General features: G+C 38.8%; 1 protein-coding gene across 5 annotated transcripts in view; it reads left to right on the plus strand.

The window, feature by feature from the left end:
• ADGRB3 (adhesion G protein-coupled receptor B3) overlaps positions 1-14,288 on the plus strand; it is a 449,865-nt gene extending 435,577 nt beyond the window's left edge. For 4 of the 5 annotated variants that reach the window (XM_042894113.1, XM_042894107.1, XM_042894129.1 and 1 more), the window contains 3 exons: positions 787-822; positions 11,680-11,784; positions 13,486-14,288. In XM_042894113.1, the coding sequence (XP_042750047.1) occupies positions 787-822; positions 11,680-11,784; positions 13,486-13,674 (330 nt within the window). In that variant the 3' untranslated portion in view covers positions 13,675-14,288. The remainder of the gene's footprint in view (positions 1-786; positions 823-11,679; positions 11,785-13,485) is intronic. The other variant, XM_042894121.1, reaches the window with a different exon arrangement.
• Positions 14,289-24,169: the final 9,881 nt, after the last annotated feature.

Below are 24,169 nucleotides of genomic sequence, written 5' to 3' on the forward strand. Positions count from 1 at the left end.
ACTCAATTTCCAACCTTAAAAGAAAAAAAAAAAATTTCTTCTTTACAGCATTTCTGCTTGTCTGATATAATTGGACTTTATAATCAGTTTATTTCAGATTATATAATAAAATTATATGCTAAATTATTCATGATGTGTCTAAGCAATCATATTCTTTGTTGCATTGTATACAAGTGATTACTTTACTAGTAAATAATTCTTTTTTTTTATCAGCTGCTTTGAATCAGATTTGTCATCTGAAAGACAAATATCATCGCTTTCTCCATCCAGATTGTCATTGCAAACAAACAAGCTCAAGTCTCTATGGAAAGCATAGATGGCTTGCTCTTGACTTTACTATCAGTTGTCCCATTAAAATCAGAGGAGTTGTACCAATGTAAACCTGATGTAGGAAAGAATCAATTTATGTATATTTATACAGACCCTAATCATAGGTATATATTGATAACGGTGTAAAAATAATAAACACTATAATCATTTGAAAATACCACAGAAAGCATAGAAATAAATATATTTTATGTACCAGCAGGTTTGCTTGCATGCAAATAGCATGCATATGAAGCATCTTAGTGAAATCCAGTCTGCTTTATTTCAGTGAAAAGAATATGTTACTAGTTTAATAAGCTGTATGCAAAGTATTAAATTGTCACGATAAAATTTACAGTCTTTCACTGAATACCTAACATATATCTGATAGGAAAACAATAATGTTATTTAGTCTCATTTGATGAATAGTCCCATTGTTAATAAAACCTCTTTTTTTCTTTCTTTTTTACTGCTTAATAGAGAAGAAAATCACGTTATTCGGACCTTGACTTTGAAGTAAGTTTCACTGAATTATTCCTGATTATTGTAGAATTTTCTAAAAGTAAATATGAGGCGTCCATTTTAACAGATTTTAGCTTTCTGACACGTTAGATGTCATAGGACTGTTCAGTTGGTACTGTGTAGAACATGATGAGCAGTTCATTAGAACTACTTTGGTGCAACTTGTTTGTAAACTATTCTGAGATCAAACTGTCATATTATAATATTAGTTATCATGATTTTAGTTTTCAAATTCTCTGCCTCTTCATTTTCATCTTTTTTTTTTTTTTTTTTTTTTTGTCAGCTATCTATCTATTGAAAAAGTGTGATGTTTCTGTAGGACTGGCCACGTTGTTGCAGAAGCATGCTTTTTTTCAAGAGACTTTCGATCATTTGTTCTATCTCTTCCTTCAATACTAATTTACTAACATATGAGTTGTACATACAAATAATGAGATGAATGTGCCAGTTTTTGAATGATGACATGCTGCAGTTGTCAAGGCTGATAGATCACATTTTATTTAAAAAAAAAAAAAAAAAATTATGTAAGGTTCCATTGAATTAGACTCTATCTCAATTACTGTGATGAAGTCTCTGAGAGTTTTGTTTCTTTTCTACATTCTACCAGAAGCAATATAACCATAGGTTTTCGGGGACATTTTAATAATTTATTTTTATATAGGCTGTCCATGTGTCATTATCAGTAGCTTAGATATTATACAGGATGTAAGCACATGTACCTTCAGATTTCGAATTCGGGTTCATAGAGGAGAAAGAAGTAGGATTAGCCCAATGCAACCATAGCAGCTGTCATAGAAGTGGCCGTAGAAACCTGGCAGTGCAAGACGGGTTTTCTTTGGTGACTTGCCTTTGCTGAAAGCTGACTTTCCATGTCTGAGTGTGTATTTTTGGTGGCTTAATATCACTCCTAATTCCACTGTCATTTTTCCCCAGAGTGTGTAGTTACCTTAAGTAGTCATGCAATTTCTCAAATATAGCACCAGATAAAGATTCACACAGTAAGGTAAGGAAAAGAAAATGAAATTATCCTAAATATGGTTTAAGATAAATGTGTAGAAAGGAAGAACATGAATCAAAAAATTCTGATGAGTAAGTGACTCTAAAATTAAACGTAAAGATTCTGAAGAAAAGTTGTGTAATTATAGGTATACAAATAATTCTGAATTTTACTGTTCTTTGTTTAAGGGTATTAATATAGTGCTGTTCCTGTTGCTGGGTCCAGTCTTGTTCAACATCTTCATCAGTGACCTTGATGGGGGGATAATGGCCACCCTCAGCAAGTTTGCTGATGATACGAAGTTGGGAGGATTGGCTGACACGCCTGAAGGCTGTGCTGCCATTCAGCAAGACCTGGACAGGCTGGAGAGCTGGGCAGTAAGAAACCAGATGAGGTTCAACAAAAGCAAGTGTAGAGTCTTGCATCTAGGGAGGAATAATTGCATGCACCAATACAGGCTGGGGGATGAGCTGCTGGGGAGGAGCTCTGCAGAGAGGAACCTGGGTGTCCTGGTGGACGACAGGTTGGCCATGAACCAGAAGTGTGCAAAATAGACAAAAAGACCAATGGCATTCTGGGGTGCAGTAAAAAGAGCGTGTCCAGCAGGTCAAGGGAGGTGATCCTCCCCCTCTACTCTGCCCTGGTAAGGACTCATCTGGTGTACTGTGTCCAGTTCTGGGCTCCCCAGTACAAAAAAGACAGGGATCTCTTGGAAAGAGTCCAGCGGAGGGCCACAAAGATGGTGAAGGGCCTGGAGCATCTCCCCTGTGAGGAAAGGCTGAGTGAACTGGGTCTGTTCAGCCTTGAGAAAAGAAGACTGAGAGGGGACCTGATCCAGGTCTATAAGTATCTAAGGTGTGGGGGGCAGAATGGTGAGGACGGACTCTTTTCAGTGGTGAGTGGAGACAGGACAAGGGGAAACGGCCGGAAACTGCAGCATAGGAAGTTCTGCACAAATGTGTGAAAGAACTTCTTTACAGTGAGGGTGACGGAGCACTGGAACAGGCTGCCCAGGGAGGTGGTGGAGTCTCCTTCTCTGGAGATGTTCAAGACCTGCCTGGATGCCTAGTTGTGTGACCTGGTGTGGGGGACCTGATTTGGTAGGGGGGTTGGTCTCGATGATCTCTAGGAGACCCTTCCAACCCCTACAATTCTGTGATTCTGTGATTCTGTTCCCAGTGAGAATGTTCTCTGTGGAAACAGATACTAAAACATTCTTCTTAGCCACTCAGGAGAATATAACCCAACACCAAGTAGACACCAACAATGCTGTACACATTCTGCTCTAAAGAATTAGGCCTCTCATTACATTTTTTCTTCTACTCACCTAGTATATTTCAGAAATTTATCCCTTTTTTCTTGTCTTGGTAGGAACATTGTTGCTGCACTGCCTAACATATTTAGAATAATGTTTGTAATGCAGGACAAAATAATTGTTTGTAAAAAGGAAAGGATTGAGCCATTGGGAATCACTGCTGAGAAAATAAGATCAGCAGACAGTTGTTGTGTTTTGGAAGTACAGACTCAGATTAACCCCATCTCACCTCCTGTTTTATGGTTCCTATGATTAAGCCTGTGGGCTTTCCTGTGTTTTTCCATGTAGTGTAGCTGTCTGTCTGAGGTACAGCAAGAAAAAAAGCCAAAAAGTGTTTGGATAGTCACTCAAATTCTTTCACTCAGCAAGGCATACTGACAAAGAGATTTGAAATAGTGTTGTATTGCCAAAACACTGCTCTGTTTTGATACCTCAAAGCAGCTTTACTGCAAACTGGGATAGAGTCTGAAGGTGAGGTCAAGCCTGAGTGATTGTCTGTACTACTTTTGTAACATTTTCTCTTTGTCTGTTAACAATGCCAGCTGGCACTGTCTGAGACAATGTCCTTTATAGTTCTAGGGACAACAAATGCTATTTTTAGTACACAATATGGACAAGGCTGTCAGGCTTGGCTCCCTCAACCCTTTTCCCTATAGCACTGTCTCAGAAGACTCTGCACCATCAACATCTCCTTCATCTTTCCATGTCAACCTATATGCATACAAAATATACTCACAGACTATGGCCATCCTACCAAAAAAGACATTTTGAGGAATATTTCTGGGTGCCAAAATGCCATTGTTTATACAGATCATATTTTTAGAATGTTCTCCACTATTTCTGTCTGTTACAACCATCTCTCTTCCAGCAGTTCCTGAAGTGTTCTTAAAGAACTGGAGAGAATAAGATACCACTCACAATAGGCAACATCATTGTTGACTTTTTTTGGAGACTTAAAAAAATATAGTAGTGTTCAAGGAGAATATTCTATGCTAGATGGTGCCACTGAATGCTCTTAGACGTAATTAACTTACTGCTGTACAGTCACAGTTTAATAACAAAAAATATGTATACTACTCACCTTAATACAGATAATTTGAAGTACAAACAGACAAATAAAAATCACATGGAAAATAAATTACTGAGGGTCACAGAGGAAATTCAAAATCAGCTGCTGTGTAGGTTGAATACTGGAAGACCTTATCTGTACTCAATGCAATAAAACAGACTCCATCCCTGTTATCTCCAATATATGTTAGGACACGCAAAGAGAAAATTAGAAAGGTAAAAGTCCAACAAGAACTTCATTTGCTAAGGCAAATTTATCAGATGCAGCAGGGAGCTTTACCACCAAGGATGAGGAAGAGGCTGAGGTACTCAATGCCTTCATTCCTTCTGTCTTTAATAGTTTTCCTAAAGATACTCAGCCTGAGCTGGAAGAGAGAGATGAGGAGCAGAATAAACCTCCCACAATTCAGGAAGAATCAGCAACTTGCTACTCCACCTGAATTGTCACAAGTCTGTGGGTCCAGATAGGATTCATCTAAGAGTACTGAGGGAGCTGGCAAAAGTGGTTGCCAAGCTGCTTTCTATTGTTTATTATTATTATTTTCCATCCTCATGCAAAAGAAATTCCATCACCCAGCATAAGAAATCAAACAGAGGAGGCAGAAAATCAGCATGTCTGAACGAGGACCTGCTGGTGAAACTGAGGGATAAGAAGAAAAACTATAGGTGGTAGAAACAGGGACACATGGCCTGTGAATAATATAGGGACGTTGTCATGATATGCAGAGACAGCATCAGGAAAGGCAAGATGCAGATGGAAATGAACTTAGATGTGAAAAATAACAAGGGTTTCTTTAGATACTTTGGTCAGAAGAAACAGGCAAAGGAGAATGTTCCCCCTCTGATAAATGAGAAGGGAAAGCTGGCTTCAACTGACACAGATAAGGCTGTTAAGGCTGATGAGGCTCATGATACTCAAGGAGTTCTTTGCCTCAGCCTTCACTAGCAATCAGGCTTCCCATAGAAAAGAGCAATTCTGAGACCACTTCATGAGACTGACTGTGTATAGGTCTATAGGTCTAGACGACATGCATCCCAGAGTCCTGAAGGAGCTGGTTGATGTAGTTTCCAAAGCATTCTATCTTATATTTAAAAAGTTGTGCCTGTCAAATTAACTGAAAAATGGTAAACATTGCTCCTGTTTTTAAGAAAGGAACAAAGGAAGACCTGGGATACTAGAGGCTGGGTAGCCTGTTGTTTGCACCTGGGACAATGGATCATACTCGTAAAAGATGTTAAGATACATGCAAGACAAGGAGGTGATCTGAGAAAGTCAACACAGCTTCACCAAGAGCAAATCATACATTATTGTTCTGATGGCCTTCTATGATGGAGTGATAGCACTGATGCACAAAGGAAGGGCCATCTAATAAGGGCTTTGACAGTCCCACACCATATCCTTATCTCTGAATTGAAAAAATATGAATTTGGAGGCTGGATTGTTTGGTGGATAAAGAATAGGTGGGAAGGTTGCAGCCAGAAGGTTGGGGTCAATAGCTCTATGTGGAGGTGAAGGCCAGTCATGAGTGGCATCACCCAGGAGTCTGTCTTGGGACCTGCACTTTTTATCATCTTTATCAGTTACATAGATAATAGAATCAATTACATCCTTATCTAGTTTGCTGACGACACCAAGCTGAGTGGTGCAGTTGATATGACAAATGAAAGGGAAATGCCATCCAAAGAGATCTGAACAAGCTCAAAAAGTTGGCCCACATGAACTTAATGAGGTTCAAAAAGGCCAAGTACAAGCTGTTACACTTCAATCAGGACAATCCCAGATATGCATACAGACTAGGACTCACTGGGTAAAGGTCTGTGGAGAAGTAATGATTTCTTGGTGAACAAAAAGCTGGGTGTGAGCCAACAGTGTGCTCTTGCAGCCCAGAAGGCCAACAGTAACCTGGGCTGCCCATCAACAAGAGAAGGGTGATTTTGTCCCTCTACTCTGCTCTTATCAGACCCCATCTGCAGTACTGCATCCAAACCTAGAGCCCTTGGGCTGAGGAGTTGTTGGAGTAGGTCACAAGAGGAAGGCCACAAAGATGGCTAGAGCACCTCTCTTGTGAAGAAAGGTTGAGGGAGCTGGCAGACAAACAAAAGCTTGTTTGGCTTGGAGAAAAGAATACTTCAAGAAGTCCTCACTGCAGTTTGCCAGTACAAGAGAGCTTACAAGCACAAGGGGGACCAACTTCTTACACAATGTAATAACAATAGGACAAGGAGAAATGGCTTTAAAGTAGAAGAGAGGAGATTTAGATTAGATATTAGGGAGAAATTCTTCACCCAGAGAGTGGTGAGGCACTGAAAGATGTTGCCCAAAGAAGTTGTGGATGCTGCATCCTTGAAGGCATTCAAGACCAGATTGAATGGTGTCCTGAGCAGCCTGATCTAGTGGTGGCAACCCTGTCCATGGCACAGGGCTTGGAACCAGGTGATCTTTAAGGCCCCTTCCAATAACAGCCTTGGTCAACCAGGAAGGTGTCAGACAACTAGAGACTTGCAAATGTGACTCCCATCTACAAGAAGGGTCAGGAGAATCAAGGGAATCACAAGCCTGTCGATCTGACCTCAGTTTTGAGAAAGGTCATGGGGCAAATCATCTTGACTGCAATCATGCAGCATGTGTGGGACTACCACGGAATAAGGACTAGCCTACATGGGTTCATGAAAGGCAGGTCCTGCTTGACATACCTGATCTCCTTCTATGACTATATAATCTTGTGAGTGAATGAGGGGAAGGCTATGAAGGTAGTCTGGCTAAACTTCTGTGAAGCCTTTGACACTGTCTCTCACAGTATTCTCTTGGAGAAACTTGCAGTCCATGGCTTGGACAGGTGTACTCTTCCTGGGTAAAAATATGGCCAGCCAGACAGACCCAGAGAATGATGGCAAAGGGATTTAAATCCAATTGGTGACCAGTCACTAATGGTGATCCAAAATACAAGCAGTATTCTGGTCTAGGAGTTTGGGATCCTTGCTTCTGATGGCTGTTTTAATGCCAGCTAAGTGTTCAGCAACCCCAATTGTTATGTTCTGAATTTCCCTGAAACTGGACAGGTAGTTTTGTTCACCGAGGCTCTGCACTAATACCTAGCTCTAAGATCAAATGAAAGTCACTCTAATTATGTTGAGGATAAATACAGATGCTGTGAAAATTCCGAGGAGGGCTTTATAATAGGTGTGCTCTGTCACATACAAAAACACTATTATTGACATGCACTTTGAGATAAAAGATTACAAGTATCATTAAATTCTATGAGAGGATTTGAATCCTGCCTTTCCCTACTCAATCTTTCTGCTCTCCCCTTTATCAAATGTATTTACTGTATGTACTTGCAATAAACAATTTTTATGCTAAATAATTCAGAAAATGCTCACCAGGATTCAGGTCATCTCTGGCTCCCTTTGAGCTCTGTTAGGGAGGGCAAGAATACAGTGTACAAATCTTGGACTGTCTTTTCTGCCCATAGACCAGAAGTCTATCACTAGTAATAATGCTGAATTGATATTAAATTGCTGGTGCTGCCTTCTCACAGATTTTCATCCATAATAGCCATTCATTATAGCAATATTAAAAACTTACACAAAATTTTAAAATCTTTTTTCTTCCTAACATGAAGATATCTCTCCAAGACAAAGGTGGAAAAAAAAAAAATAACATGCCTGCAAGGAAAAATCTTTTCCCGTTTCTAAGTTTGGCAACTGATCAGACCTATAACATCTTGAAAACACAGCAGGCTTCCATTATGGAGCTGGGAAGGCATTTCCCCATCTGTTCTTTTCACTTAGCTATTTCATACAATATTTGTGAGATCATTTTTACCTGTGATTATGTAGAATATTTCCAAAGCAAACTGAATAACATGATTTTAAATATTATTACTATTAATCATAAGATTGACTATGAATATTGATCAGAATATTTTTGCTTGAGGTAGATTTCAGCTAAAATGCTGTCATAAATAAAAAAAAAATTGAGCTGAGTATACAGTTATGTCTGAATTACTTCTCACCTTGATAGCCACTCAAATTGCTCTTCTAAGAGTATATGCTAATCGGAGTAAGGCTTACCCTTTTCAAAATTAAAAATTGATGTCATTTATGAGTAGGCTGGAAATGTAGAAGAGGTGTCAATTCAATCTAGTCTGCTTTAGGGTGCGAGACATGAGTTACAGAATTTGGTTAACAGCTGGCTGAACATAAGCCAGTATTGTGCCAGATAGCCAAGAAGGCCAATGGCATCCTGGCCTGAATTAGGAATGTTGTGGCCATCAGGACTAGGGAAGTGATTGTCCCTCTGTACTCAGCACTGTTAAGACTGCCCATTGAATACAGTGTTCAGATTTGGGTCTCTCACTACAAGAAGGATACCTAGTTGCTTGAGCACGAGCAGAAAAGAGCAACAAATCTGGTACAGGTCTAAAAAGCAAAACATACAAGAAGCAGCTGAGGTTAACTGAGGCTGTTTAGTCTGGAGCAAATGAGGCTGAGGGCAGACTACAGTGCTCCTTACAACTACCAGAAAGGAGGCTGAGCAAAGGAAGTGCCAATCTTGATTCTCAGGTGACAATTGATAGGACCGAAGGCAACAGTCTCAAGTTGTACCAAAAGAGCAGGAAGATCTTCTTCACAAAAAGAGTGCCTAGGGATTGGAACAGGCTGTCTAGAAAAGTGGTAGAGTTGTCATCCCTAGAATCCTGTGGATGTGGCATGGCACTTAGGGATATTGTTTAGCCATGGACTTGTAGTGTTAGCTGATTGGTTGGACTTGACAATCTTGAAAGTCTTTTCCAACCAGTGACTATAGAATTATAGCAATCTAAGGTGAGTGAGTCTGTAGAGAGGTGGTTACCTCAGGCAAGTGCTCCTGGAAGGTGGTACAGCATAACAAACCCACATCTGAGCCTAAAGATGGTGTCGTTTCTAAGGGCAGTATCAAAGGCTTCTCTATCATCCTGCTGAAGAATTTCACTTCTACAGTCATCCTAGTCTATATTGCTGAAGATCTCCAGATCTGTGTGGATAAAACTTGTGTATTTCTCAGATTCATAAAGCTGTGCTTTCCACATTGGTTATTTAAAAGAGAGAGAAAGCAAACAAACACACAAAACAGATGAAACCTCTGCAAATGTATTTTGGGATGTTTTCTCATAAAAGAGAAAGAGTTATGCAAGAGCATATTTTCTAGAAAACAGAAAATATGGTGAATTCCAATAAGAAATAAAATAAATTGTGTAAAAAGCTAGAAATTAATAATTAATGTTGGAAATTTAAGCTACTGCACCTCACTGAAGTTCAGACCATTTTGTCTAAGCAGTGAGGAGGCAGAGATGTCAGAGGGTAGAAATTACAGAATGGAAGCCAGGCAAACACAAAGCAGCTAAAAGATCCATCCATCCATGTACATACCAGATATTCCACTATTAAGAATAAAATTTAAAGTCTTTTTTTTTTTTCTGGCAGACTTTGCAAGTGTTTAATTTCTTCTCCCACCTGCATCTCCTCAGGAATAATGTATTGAACTGAGTAAGATATTTGCATTATTCATATTTGCAATTTAACAAATTCATGGGTACACAACTCAGAAAAATATCAGAAAGTAACATTCTCTATGTTTCTAGACTTCTATTAAAAAGTTTCCAGCTGGAGACATTTGTTTCATAGTCATATGCTTTTTTTCCTACTTTTAGAGCTACTATTTTAACCTACCAAATCTGTTTTATTACCCAAAGCGTCTCCTTATTTCATCAAATAATAATCTTTGAGGCAGAACCTTTCTTTTTAAAATTCAGTGTATATGAAATATGCTAAATATCCCTGTCTACTGTTACAGTAACAGCTTAAAAGAATCCCTAGGAAGTCACTTAAGTGAAACCTCTCTCATAAATTTAGATCAGCTATCTCTGCTTAAATTATGTTTTGCAAGCAGTTCCTTACAGAATCCTGCAAAATTGTTTCCCTTTTCACCCCACAAGTCATGTTAAGTTAATAGGTCCTTAATTGCTTGCTATATCTCATGTCTCTTTTGTGAACAATTTTGCCAATTTCCTGTTCTTAGAAGTGGAACGAGTTCTCAAGCAAGGGCGTAGCTGTATTAAGGATAATATGGTTATTACAGCATAGCGGTAGGAATGCACAGCTGAGAGAGCAGCCACATTTCATGGAATTTAGAAACACAGAATACAAATAAAAGATATGAACAATTTAAAATTTGTATTTGTAAAATATTATTTGAGAGTCAGCTATTGCTGCTCCATTTTAAAAAGTATTCAAACCAGACTAGGTGGAAGTGCCACTGGGGAAGGGTCACACTCAGGCACTGTGTACATAAGTTTGTGGATTTTGTCACGTACACTGCCAAAGAAAATCAGGCTTGATGATGAGTACATGTGCATAGAGGCTGGTGACCTGTAGTTTTCCTATCAACATCAAGTGGCTGTGACCCTGGCTGCAAATCCAGTCCACACAGACGCAGAATCTTAAGAAAGGCAAGCTGTGCTCATCTGCTGAGGGTGCCTCACCTCAGTCCCTCCTGTCCCCTGTCCTCCCAGAACACGGAGCCATAAGACTGGCTGAACAGCGAGGAGTCTTCGGTTCAGCTCCAGAGGCTGGTCTGAATCCATATCTGACAGTGAACATCTTTGAAAACAACACAGATGATAGGCATGACAGTCCAGGCTTGAAAACAGGTTTCAGTCTCCACGTAGCTGCCAAAGCAATATAGGGCCCAAGGTCCCCTCCAATTGCGGGGGCTGTTTGGGGTCGCCACCTCTTGCACAGGAATGCCATATAATCATTTACTGTGGAAGAATGTCCTGTGCATTGGCTACAGGGAGCGTAGCATCCAATCACTCAAAGACAGTAAAGTTGAAAATGGTGCCTACTTATCTTAATGTGAATGCCATATCAACAGCATTTTATGCAGCTGAATGCATTTGGTGGTGGTCTGTATGACAAGACATCTTAATTAAAAAGACATAACATTTGGAGTTTTTGTCTTTTGATCTAGAAGTCCTGAGTTTGGTGTTCTCATATTTATTTTTTTCCCCAAAAGGTATAAAATGCTGTTGCATTCCTCTTGAAATCAAAATATTAGTACCCATATTGAAAACAAAAATTCTGTAAAATATTTCTAATGTACAAAAGAGAAAATTACTTCTGAGATGCTGCCATTACTTTCCAACTTTTTCCAGCAATATGAGTGTCCCTTTATTTCAGTAACTCTGTAAATGTTGGGAAAATCAGTCCTTTGTATACAAGAAGTGCATTAAACAGAGGAGAGAGAAGACTCAGTGCAATTCACTTCCTTTGATTAAGTCTATAGGGAAAATATGGCCTTGCCAAATTCAATTTATTATGCTGGAGGAAACAATGGTTCTCTTAAAAAAGCCCAGATTCAATTATAAATATAAGCAATTATGTTTTTGGTTTTTTTTTTCTTTTTTTTTTCTTTTTTTTTTTTTTGCAGAAGGTCATGCATACAAGAAAGAGGCATATGGAATTGTTTCAAGAGTTAAATCAGAAATTTCAGACTCTGGACAGATTTCGGGATGTACCAAAATCAGGCAGCATGGTAAGTTTTCCTTCCTGGATATTAAAAACATGCTGTGCTGTAACAGTAACAATGAAACAAGAGATCTTTGAATTAAATATTATTTCCTGTGAAGACCTCATTTTATGCTACTTTTATATAGCCTCAAGAATGAGAACAAAAGATATTTAAAGTAATCTAACCTATGGTGAGACTCATTACATTTTGCAACTAGACCATAACTAACTCACTGACATCATTACAGATGACAAGAAATTGAACTGTAGGGAACACATTTAAAATCTGTATGTGTCTCCTATGTCTAAAGTCCTTTATATACAGAAAGCAGCTTCATAATTTAATTTACCCAATAGGGTTTTACCTCTGGCTAGGCAAGCAAATATTAAATTAGTTATAACAAATAAGTCCAGCTAGAGTCACCTACACATTAGAGTGCCCAGAAAGAGCACAGAGTCACTGTAATTCTGTCTTTCCTTTAATAGGCCTATAAATATTTTGCATGTGAAAAGCAAAAATTAACTCATCCTGAATTGACTTTGCTATCATCATAATTTAGATTTGTAGACACACACACACACAGGCATAACACCCTGACTATATCTGATATGATAATGAGAGCAAGGAAATAGTTGATTCTGCCTAATTAAAACAGGTAATTTAGTGTTACATACTTTCTAGCAGTAATGCTATGATTAGTAATAATTTTCTATATAACTTTATAATGTGAAAATTGCATATTGAATGAAAGTGAGCTAGAATTGTCTTATGTTATTTCCTCTATTCTCCCCTCTATTTGAGATTTTCTGTTCATGTAAAGCTTGAATTCATTCAAAATCTCACAGGTGGTCTTCATGGATGAGTGGTGCTTACTCTGTTTCATATCACTGGTGTTTTTTGAAGGGTCTGCTAATAACAGCTGACTAGAGGAATGGTCATCCTGTAAGGCAGTCAGAGAGTGATCCAGATACCTAAATACCAGAATCTCAGGCCTTTAGACAGCCTCAGATATCTTAGTCTACAGCAGAGTATAAGTGGCGATGACAGGACTCACACCTCTATTTAAAAATAGTGGGAGTTCCAGCAGGATGTCCAAGGGGATCTTAAACAAATGTGAAAATGTTTGATTTTGGCAACTAGCATGTTATAGCAGAAATCACTGATGACTTTTGTCTCTCTCTTATCCTAATCCAAAAGTATTCATGGACAGTCGAAAACAGGCAGCTTTCAGTCTGCTGATCCTAACATGATGCTACATGAGCTCACCAGCCTGTAAAGCAATTCTCTCTCCCATTCTCAAGGAGCAGGTTTCTGCTGTTCCACCATTCTCCTGCCTCAGTTCAAATGCAAGCTGGCAATCTCTATCTCAAACCTCTCCATATTTCAGACAGCAAGCACTCCTCAATTACATTCCCTTCCCTTCCCTTCTGGTGCTTTTCTACATAGCCACTACTGAAATGCTGGCTGCTGTTACTAGATAATTTGGCCATTCCTCACACACTACATTTCTTGCAAAGGACAGGGCTTGGCTGGCAGCTCAGGTGAGCAGCCTGCCAAAGGGCCAATTGCTCACAGAGAAAGACAGTCGCAGCCTGTCTCCCTGCAAAGCTAGTTCCTCCCTCTGACTCCTGTGTCTCATAAGAGTGCTTTAGGGATCAGCCTTATAAACAGAGAATACATTATTTCATCTTCGTATTCAATTCTTTTTTCTTCTCTGTTCTTCAGGAGAATTCAGCGCCAAACAAGGTTCCATGGGACAATTTCAAAACCACAGGCGAATATCAACACTATACAACGATAAACGTATTAGACACAGAGGCAAAAGATGCTTTAGAACTAAGACCAGCAGAATGGGAGAAATGTCTGAACTTGCCTTTAGATGTGCAAGAAGGTGACTTTCAAACAGAAGTTTAACAAAAATGAAAATAAACTGAACAAAACAAAAACAAAAAATTAATTGCACTGACAATAAAGAAACTTTGGGAATCCTGACACTCCTGTCTGAACGTTGTGACTACTTTATGCCAGGCTCTCCCCGTGCCAAATGTCAGTGGTTTTTTCGTACAGTTTCTTCCCACTAGTATGGCTAGTGGAGAACCAGGTGTACAATTCTTACCATCGTGTGTTGTAAGTACCCGTGGAATGGATTTGTAAGGTAATCTTTATAGATAAACCTCAAGCAACGATTCATGTTGTAACAGCTTCATTTGGTTTAGTTTTCAAAAAACTTCACCATGAAGCACAATGTATATATTTATGCAGTTTTTAAAGTTTATAACAGTCTGTTTGGCCATTACTACACTTTTTACTTTATAATATAAAAGCAAAGTTTTTGTCATTAAATGAATGTCTGTTGAGCTACATTCTTCATTGCTTTAAATGCAATAAAGTAATAATCTCACTTTTATATGAATAATATATTTCACATCTTTATTATTGCAGTTTTCTCTGGAAAGCTCAGAGTAGCTTTCTCTGCTGCAGCTGTGTATAAAATATTTAAAATGTTGTATGGTGTAAATAAACCTTTGTCTACATATCAGTTTCTTAGTGCATTTTATTCTGTATTTGTTGATCTTAAATTTGCATAAAGTTTTCTTTAAAAAGTACACATGCTGAATATGTATTTGGAGTTTTCATAGTATATTGTTCTATCTCCTCCAAGGAGTTTCTGTATTACTAAATTTGTAAAGCCATTCTGCATTTTCTTAGGATATCCTCTGTGACAATGAACCATATAAGTTGGACTTGTCGGAATACTATTACAACTGTTCTATTTTATACATATTTTTGTTTTGTTGAAGAAAGATAACTCTTGGAAAATAAGTTGTTTCAATGCACAGCACCCCGGGAAAATGTTGATTTAGAATCATTAATTTTTTTGCATGTTCTTGTTGCTGTATAACAACAAGAAAGACTTCAAAGATAAAAATTCTGAAATATTTTTGACAAAAAAAAAAAAGAGTCTGTTTCATATTATAAATCAAGAGCTCAGTGTGATTTATGTTGCAAGTACAGTTTAAAAAATTAGGAATAAAAAGGAAGAGTAAATCTGTTCCATGCTCAGAATCAAAAGCAGAACTTTGAAACCTCTGCTCATCTACAGCGTTGCTGGGGGAAAGTGGGAGGGTATCTCAAACCTCTGGGAGCCAGATTTCTAGAGAAAAAAATTACCCAAACTATTTTAGTGCCTGCTATGCATAACTGAATATGCCCCATCCTACTAGCTGGAGTGATCTGAGAGGAAGAAACACGACCTCTAGTTTGTCAGGCAGAAAAAAATACTAGAGTACAGAGATGTCAGGGAGAACTTTACCTAGAGCTTTGGGAGTAGGAAATCATCCTTCATTCATTGAGAGGATGGATTATCATCCTATTATTTTCCAAAAAACAGTCTAAGGAGAATCTTCTGCAAAAGCTTTCTCCTCTCTGAATCCTGGCAGAAAGGCAGTGCTTTCTCCAGGCCATAATAAAGTCTTTAAGTCATGAAAAGGAGCATGACTTTGCCTATTCCAAATAACCAAGTAACTCATTCAAAGTGCAGACTTCATCTAATGCTTCATTTAATCTTTGCATTAATACAAAAAAAAACTAGCTCCCAACCTGGTACCAAGTCGTCTATCCAGTTTAGGGGTCCAGAAATTAGATGTTGAAGTGCTTAATCCTGCATTATGCCAGACAGTCTGAACTGGCCCTCTGTCAAAAAGCTGACACAGAAGGAGGCAGCTGGCACAGCGAACTGTGTGGTCTATGGACATCACGCTGCTGAGATCTGACAGTACACAAAAACTCAATTCTTCATAAGGAGAGAATATAAGTTCCCAAATATTAATTTCAGTCTTTCTCCTTCCTTTTTTTTACATCAAGTTCTAACCTAAAAGGTTTTAGATTTCCCTCAAGATAAATATACAATGGAAAATTCACATTTTTTAAGGATTTCATCTGGCATGGTTGGTATTTCTCAAGCAAAGCAGGTTTTGCAAAATTTCCATTTTCAAGACTAAATCAGAAAGCTTAAGCTTCCTGATCCAGCTATAAGCCTTAGCATCCTCCTTGATTGATCAAAATGTAATGCAAATCCAGAGCACCTTGGTATTTCAGCAACTAGTGCAGAGAGAATTTATATAAGCCTTACACCAGCAGTCTAGTTACAGCAGCAGGAAGCTTAGGGTAGACTGAAAACTTACTCAGGAAACATTATAAATCAGTCTACACTCAACATGCTGCTGACCCAGTTGTGCTGTTATTAATAACCCAGTTGATGCAGGTTTAACATTTTCCTGAGTATGTACTGCACAGCAGTTGCAAATGTACTTTCAGTGTGTGAGCAGCAATGTTCAGTGCCTTTTTAATCATATCTTTTACTGCAGTGCTCAGAAAGTCATATGGATTTTTATTTTTCTATGTATTTCATGTCTAGAAATCTTAAGAACGTGCTGAAATTCACTGTATTAATGTTTTTGCTTCATATCAACACAGAGTTTGTTTTTCATAGACAAGCTGCAACACAAAGTCATGGCTTGCTGCTCAAGAGAGCTGGAGAGGCTGGAGAGTTGGGTGGAGAATAACCTTATGAAGTTCAACAAGGGCAAGCACAGGGTCTTGCACCTGGGGAGCAATAACCTCATGTATCAGTATAGGTTAGAGGCTGACCTGCTGGAAATTAGCTCTGCAGAAAAGGACCTGGGTGTCCTGGTGGGTAACAGGTTAGCCATGAGCAAGCAGTGTGCTGTTGAGGCTAAGAGGAATGATATTCTGAGTTCGTAAAAAAAAGTGTAGTCAGCAGGTTGAGGGAGGTGATCCTCCCCCTCTACTCTGCCCTGGTGAAGCCACATCTGAAGCCACATCCAGGTTTCTGGACTCTACAATTCAAAAAAGACAGACAACTGATGGAGAGAGTCTAGCATAGTGCTAATGGTAAAGGTCCTGGAGCATCTCCCTGATGAGGAAAGGCTGAGAGACTTGGACTGTTGAGATGGGAGAAGACTGAGGGGAGATCTTATCATTGCTTATAAAAAAAGCATTAAAAGCATCCCTGGTTCAGTTAGTGCTCATGTGAAAACTCTAACATCTTTGTCTCCTTTCTCTACAGTTTCTCCAGGTGTGCTAAAATTCTTAAATAATTCTCAGTAAATTCTGTTCTAAGTGGAATATTCTGTTTGATCCCTATAGAAAAAGGAAAAATTCAGCCAGGAAGATTCATTCAGCAGGAAACATAAATAAAGTTAGAAGTACCTGAATTTTAACGTAATGGTTTTAGTTAGCAGTCCACTAACTGCTATTTGGTGGAAAATACCTGACCAGAAAGAAATAGGCACCAGGGAGCTTAGTAATCCAATGTAATCATCTTAACCTGTGAACATTAGAACCTGCTGCTCCTTCCCTCTGGTCTGATGAATGAAGAATCTTTATTTCTTAAGTAATGCTGCTTCATCAAAGACTGGCAGAGAGTTACAAAGATGGTGAAGGGCCTGGAGCATCTCCCCTGTGAGGAAAGGCTGAGTGAACTGGGTCTGTTCAGCCTTGAGAAAAGGAGACTGAGAGGGGACCTGATCCAGGTCTATAAATATCTAAGGTGTGGGGGGCAGAATGGCGAGGCCGGACTCTTTTCAGTGGTGAGTGGAGACAGGACAAGGGGAAACAGCCGGAAACTGCAGCATAGGAAGTTCTGCACAAATGTGCGCAAGAACTTCTTTACAGTGAGGTGACGGAGCACTGGAACAGGCTGCCCAGGGAGGTGGTGGAGTCTCCTTCTCTGGAGATGTTCAAGACCTGCCTGGATGCCTAGTTGTGTGACCTGGTGTGGGGGACCTGATTTGGTAGGGGGGTTGGACTCGATGATCTCTGGAGGTCCCTTCCAACCCCTACAATTCTGTGATTCTGTGATTCTGTTATCTGCAGCCTGTTGGCTGAGTTTTGCAGTCAGAAAGGTAGAAAGAATGATGTGATTCTTTTTAGATGGAGTTGTAATTGTTTCACAAAGACAGGCTGAGGGGGCTGGGCTTGTTCAGCCTGGAAAAAAAAAAAGACTGTGGAGTGACCTAATTGCAGCCCTTCAGTACCTAAAGGGAGCCTACAAACAGGAGGGAAATCAACTCTTTGAAAGGGTTGATAACTGCAGGACAAGGGGAAATGGTTTTAAGTTGAGGGAGGGAAGATTTAGGTTGGATGTCAGGGGTAAGTTCTTTACAGAGAGAGTGGTAAGGTGCTGAACAGGCTGCCCAGAGAGGTTGTGGATGCCCTATCCCTGGAGGTGTTCAAGGCCAGGTTGGATGGGGCTCTCGGCAGCCTGGTTTAGTATTAAACGAGGAGGTTGGTCGCCTTGCCTGTGGCAGGGGGATTGGAGATTCATGATCCTTGATGTCCCTTCCAACCCTGGCCAATCTGTGATTTTGTGATTCCCACATCCTCAAAGTGTGCTGAATTCTGAGCATTTTCAGTGTTTTTAACACCCTCTCCACTAGCTCTGTGTTAAAAGAGTTACAGCTCCTCAGTTGTTGACTTTCTTTTTCAAAACATACAGTGGGCACCTAAGACTTGATAGGGATTAGGAACTGTTGCGCCTGACTGTTCATGCCTGTAGCAATATTTTGAACACCTGCTAGTCTCAGTATTTTCTTATTGATTAGATTAGCAAGTAGCCTAGCTGGAGGTGTCTACTTACTTCCATGCCTTATATAAGCAGATAACATGCCTTCATCACCATGCAATTTCAAGCTTAGCAAGCAGGCACCTATACCTTACGTGATGCAACACTGACCATACAAAAAATCTATATCCGTTTATGTATCCCTACTTAGGAGTTTAAATACCTCTAAAAATCTTGTTCTCTGGATCCAATTTTAAGAACAGCTACAAGCTAGTGTTTTTTTTTCCATCGCCAATTCAATGATTTATTGCATTATGTTTCTGGGCTACTGACACAGGAAATTGCAAAAGGTGATGCCTGAAGGATCACATACTATAAAAAGGAAACTAGAATTGATTAGTATATAAGTTCAATTTTTATTCAGTGTCTCCTTGGACCTATCTACTTTATTTCCTGCTCTTCTCAAGAATAGTATTTTAGGAAAAATATTTTTAGAGCTCTGTTTTTAGTAATTACATTCTTAAATCAAGCAATGATTATCTATGGTTTCTAAAGACAGATAGGTAGGGTCCATTACATTTAATTTGGAAGTTTAACTACAACACAGTCTTGCCAATATTTTGAGTATTGAGCACTTGCAGGGCAATCTGACTGCTTCTGTTTTAGGTGCCTAGGTTCTTTGTGTAATATAAAGGGGTGCACCTCTGAAGCCCAGCTGGGTTCATTCAATTCTCTACATTTAGTACTAACATCTTTATATTGATTGCACCAAAAATTTAAAAGCCTCCTAAGGGCAGTAAAATAATTCTGCTAAATTAAGCGCTAAGTTTAGCTAGATTTAGTCATCAACATGTGAGCTAACGTCTAGGCTCCTACAGTAACCAGTGGAAAACAGGTCAATATAGGCAATGAAACCTAAAGACAGCTTCAGCTTACCCATTCTTAGAGACTGGATTCATTTACCTTGAGATGCTCTAGTGCATCTGAAACATCTGCATGGAGATTGCAGATATGAAAGACAACTGAAGGGAAGCCTGCATGTTTCTAGTCCAGGCAGGATCCCACACTGCATCTGATATTAAACACTTGTGTTACGACAGGTGAATCCAGCTTCGAAAGAAAGATTTTCTGATGTGCTTGAGGTTATTCAGCCTCCATCTTCCACAGAGAGTTGCATTGGGTTAGAAATCTTATTTCACGTTTGCCAACTTCATACAAGTGTCATGGGTCACTATCACACATTGCCAAGTTACAGAGAATCCACCTTCAAATCCTGCTCTTCTTCAGAACATTTATATCTGTTCTGGTAGAGGTCTCATATTTTCAATAATAATTATAATGGTTAAATTTTCACATCCTTCATAAAGGACTCACTACCCAGTACAGACTGATATGTCAAGTTATCAGTAAACTTGAAAATAGATCATTCTGGATGATGGGAATTAAGCTAGGAAATTTACACTGATGTGCGTGGAGCTGGTTTGAATTTCAAATATAAATGTAACTGTAGAATATATTCTTGTCATAACTGACCTGCATGCAGTCTTTCCTTCTGACTCTAAATGCTTCTCCTAACTATTAGGCAGTGGTCAGGTTACCTCTTTTTTCTATGTTTTTCTGACCCTTTGGCACTTCTAATTATGATTAGACAAAAATCAAACCTGAACAGAGAAGATGACAAGTGTAAGTGCCAGTAATATTCTCTGATCTCTTAACTTCCATCCTTTTCCTGAAACAGATGGTGGTGGTGGTTCAAATTGCTACAGGATTATCTGGAAGTGGAAGGTCTCCAGTTTTCTCTCTGAGTCTTCTGACCAGCAAATAATTATGCACAGAAGGAAAAGCACACACCCTCAGAGAAGAAAAAGTCAGCCATACTCAGTATGCATACTCAGCATAAATTCAGACAGGTCTGAGAACATTATTTTTGCCACAGAAATAAAATAATGGTCTCTGAACCTCATCCTTAACAAGTCAACTTGGGCTTGGGATATCTGGAATTAAAATTTAAAAATAGTCTGTTCCTAAGGCAGATTACACAGAAATTGCACAGAAATAAAAGAGATAATGTTGCACACCATAGAATGAATGAATGATCTTAAAGAAAGAAGATAGGGAAAAGATTTCTCAGTTTTACAGTGTAACTCTTAACTCCAACGTAAATGGTGGCTTTCCAGTACTATGTAGAAAACTACATTTAAAAAAGTGTTCATTACCTCATAATTAAATATGAACAAAAAATATAAATATCTAGTAGCATTCAGTAAGACAACACGCATTTTTCTCTATCAGGTCTGGAAAGTCAAAAGTACATCCATGCTTAATTTATGAAATGAAATATCTAAATAATTTCACCATATATCATTTCCAAAAAATAGTGCCAAAATCATCTGTTTCAGAATCACCCTTTAGTAATAAATCGTTGGTTATCTTTTGGTAGGAATTATTCAAATAAAAGATAATAAATATTTACATATACTCAAAGTGAAAAATAACTAATTAACTTAGAACTGGAAATTTGTTTTCTGAAAACAGCCCATTACAAAGATATATATGTTGAATTAAAGTAGATTTTATTTGAATTTACAATGGTCCCTTAAGAGCTTGTGTTCTTTTGAAATTGGGATGGCAATAAAGAAACAGATTAATTTTGGTAGGTAAAAACCAGATCATCCTTTCCCAAGTGTCTAATGATTGCATATCAAGAAGTCCCCCATTTAATTGAAGAACCCTATTCTAGGATGACTACTTTTCTACTCTGCAGCAGCACTTCAGATCTTATGAATCCATTGTTCAAGGTCTGCAAAAATCTCCTTAATCACAGAATTAAATTTTAAAAAGAAAAAGTCTAATCTTTGCATCTGACCAGAAAGTTACTACCTCTGTTACAGAACCAGGAATGAAGAGCTCTTGTTCCATTCTCAATACACCTAAAAACACAAAGTGCTGGAGAGCTTTGGATACTCTAAAGATGTGAAGAAACCAAAGAGTTCATTGCAGCTACTGAATCAATAGCACATTTTGTGTTAGGTATTAGCTGCAAAATCTTAGACTTTCTTAGGTTGTTCGTAATGTTTAAATTCTTTGAAAGTTTAAGTTCATGCATTTGCCTCCTATCTTGACACGCCATGTACCACAGCTGCTGTATCAGCAAGCGGAGACATAAGCAGAAGTCTTACAGGGGGATGTAGTTTCCTCAAACTTAACCCTAAGAAATGTTTTCCTAATATATGTTCCCACAAAAGATATCAAGCAAAGATTACTAATAAAAAATTAAAGATAGAGCCACTGGGAAGATTTTTACCTGTCTTCTCAAGCATCTGTCCTGCTCTGCATCCACATCATAACAGAGACATGAACATATTTGAACAAACCTACAGGAGGGACAAAATTATCAGTGTTGAAGCACCTCCCCTATAAAGAGAGATTGAGAATATTGGCATTGTTTAGCCTAGAGAAGAGAATACACTAGGGAGACCTTATTGCAGCCTTCCAATAGGGTGCCACAAGAAAGATGGGGAGACACTCTTCACAAGAGTGTGTAGTACCAGGACAAGGGGTAATGTCCCCTCTCTGGAAGTGTTCAGTGCCAGGTTTGATGAGACTTTGAGCAGTCTGATCTAGAGGAAGGTGTACTTACCCTTGACAAAGGTTGGACACTTCATTGTCCTTAGAGGTTGCTTCTAACTTAAACCATCCTATGATTCTATGATTGTGTTATGCATCTGGTTGTCCATCCAATTAGCATTCTAACTAAGATAAAATAATTCCAACAAGACCAAGAACTACAAGACTTTGCAGCTGTCCCATCTTCAAGTCATTTCAGTTCTTCAAGGGTGGCTCTCCTTGTTAATACTTGAAATTTGACAAACTGCAGCTTTCACACTGCTTGAAGAACCTTTTCCACAGAATAGGGAAAAATACTGAGAAAGTGAGATTATTTGAGGAAACCTGTCGGAATGCATTTTGGGTAATTAAGTAGCTGTTGCCATGCCAACTGCAGTATAAGGAAATGGTTGTCAACTTGTGTCCACATTTGTCTTTATCATAAATACCAAAGCAGAACATATTTATCCTTCCTTAAAGACTGTGTTTTGACTACTTGTGACCTATGCTGTAACTTAAATATTGATTTTAGTCTTTAATAGGGTAAATATTGATACAGTTGCAACTTTTATCAAAATTTCAAGTTGCTTTTCCACATAAGCTTTGTGACCTGTAGCTAGAAAACAGGCTTTAGGATTCATTAAATTGCTGACTAGGAGTGAATAATTAAAGTATACTGCATTCTTTCAAAATATCTCATTTTAAAAATGCTAACCAGCTATTAAAAGCTAACTATAAAAAAGTACGAACAATATTTAAGGATATTTTTACTTTCAACTATAAATGGCAAATGCTTTGGAATATTAATTCAGAATCATAGAATGGACCTTTAAGATCATCTTGTTCCAATCTTGATCCAACCACTAGAGCAGGTTGCTCAAAGCCCCATCCAGCCTGGTCTTGGTGGGAGCATCCACAGCCTCACAGGGCAACCTGTTCCAGCATCTCACAGTATGTTATATATAGTATATTATGTAATAATTCTGCAACAATTCCCTATTAGATGACCTAAGACGAAGGCAAGTTCTCATTAATTCATTTTAATTGTTTTCTTGTTTCCAAGGAGAAACATGAGCACAAATGCTACTGTCCCCCAACTCAGGGGTGTCATTGGCTTTTCAGCAAGACTCCTAAAAGAATCTGCTCACTACCTGCTGGCAGCATTTCAGTTGAACCAGTTGGACTGCAGTGGGAATTATGAATACTGGGCAGAGAAAGTTTTTGCTCAAGGCTCACAGAGCCTACTCTTCATAAGGGCAAATATGTGGTTCAGCACACATTGCGTATCACATAATCATCATTCACATCAAACAAATGCAAATCATAGTCATATAGACAAATCAACCATCTGGCCTCCCTTTCCTTTGCCTGACAGCAGAAGAAATCACAAAGTGTTTCTTTCATTTTATAGCAGCATTCCAGACAAGAGCAGATGAGGAAAGGCCAACACAAAAGCAGCATGATACAGAAGAAATGGCCCAGAAATAACATAACTGCCCATTCCCAGGAAGTTCTTTGCTCATTTTGCCAAAAAACAATTCTTTCTCACAGATCCTGAAGAGTTCAAGGCTGTTGCCATCCTATACTTGAACTCAAAATGGAATGAGGTGAGTTCAGGTGGAATCTGTTACGTCTTCCTCCCCATGTGCTGAACTACTCAGAGTTTCTCTCATCATCAGCTTTGAATTCCTGTCCTTAGTGCAGAGGCAGTCCTAATGTCATTTCATTCTTCTTCTTCAGGCCTGTTGAGAAGTGAGGCAATTAGTTACACCACCTACATCCCCGTGATCAGAGAAGGGAAAAACTCAACACCAGTAAACAATGTCATTGTACACCTTCTTTTACTGAAGCTTGAGAGAAATGAAGTTCCTATTCGTTGATCTTTCTCTCAGACCTAAGACTGAGGAAGGGTGCATATTACTCTCTGTCTGGGACCAGTGCTTCTCTGTGATGCAGAGAAGATGGATGTCTCCACATCTGCCATTGACCTTCCTGACAGCTCTTGACAGTGGTGCTGATTATCCAGCCACAAGAAGGATGAGAAAACAAAGTGAACTGTCTCAGCTGTTTACAGGGGAAAAGAGAGTTAAGTAGCCCATCGCGTTCTGAGGAATTAAGAATGAAGAAATCACTAAGGGCTTTGTTGTGGGCTCTTATTTTTCTGACCTGCTTCTTGAAGAAAGGTACTAGGAAGATTGGCAGTATTGTAAGAGAAAA

This window comes from Lagopus leucura, unplaced genomic scaffold, assembly GCF_019238085.1.
Source record: "Lagopus leucura isolate 7727_CA_CO unplaced genomic scaffold, USGS_WTPT01 Super-Scaffold_73, whole genome shotgun sequence".
Lineage (NCBI taxonomy): Eukaryota > Metazoa > Chordata > Aves > Galliformes > Phasianidae > Lagopus > Lagopus leucura.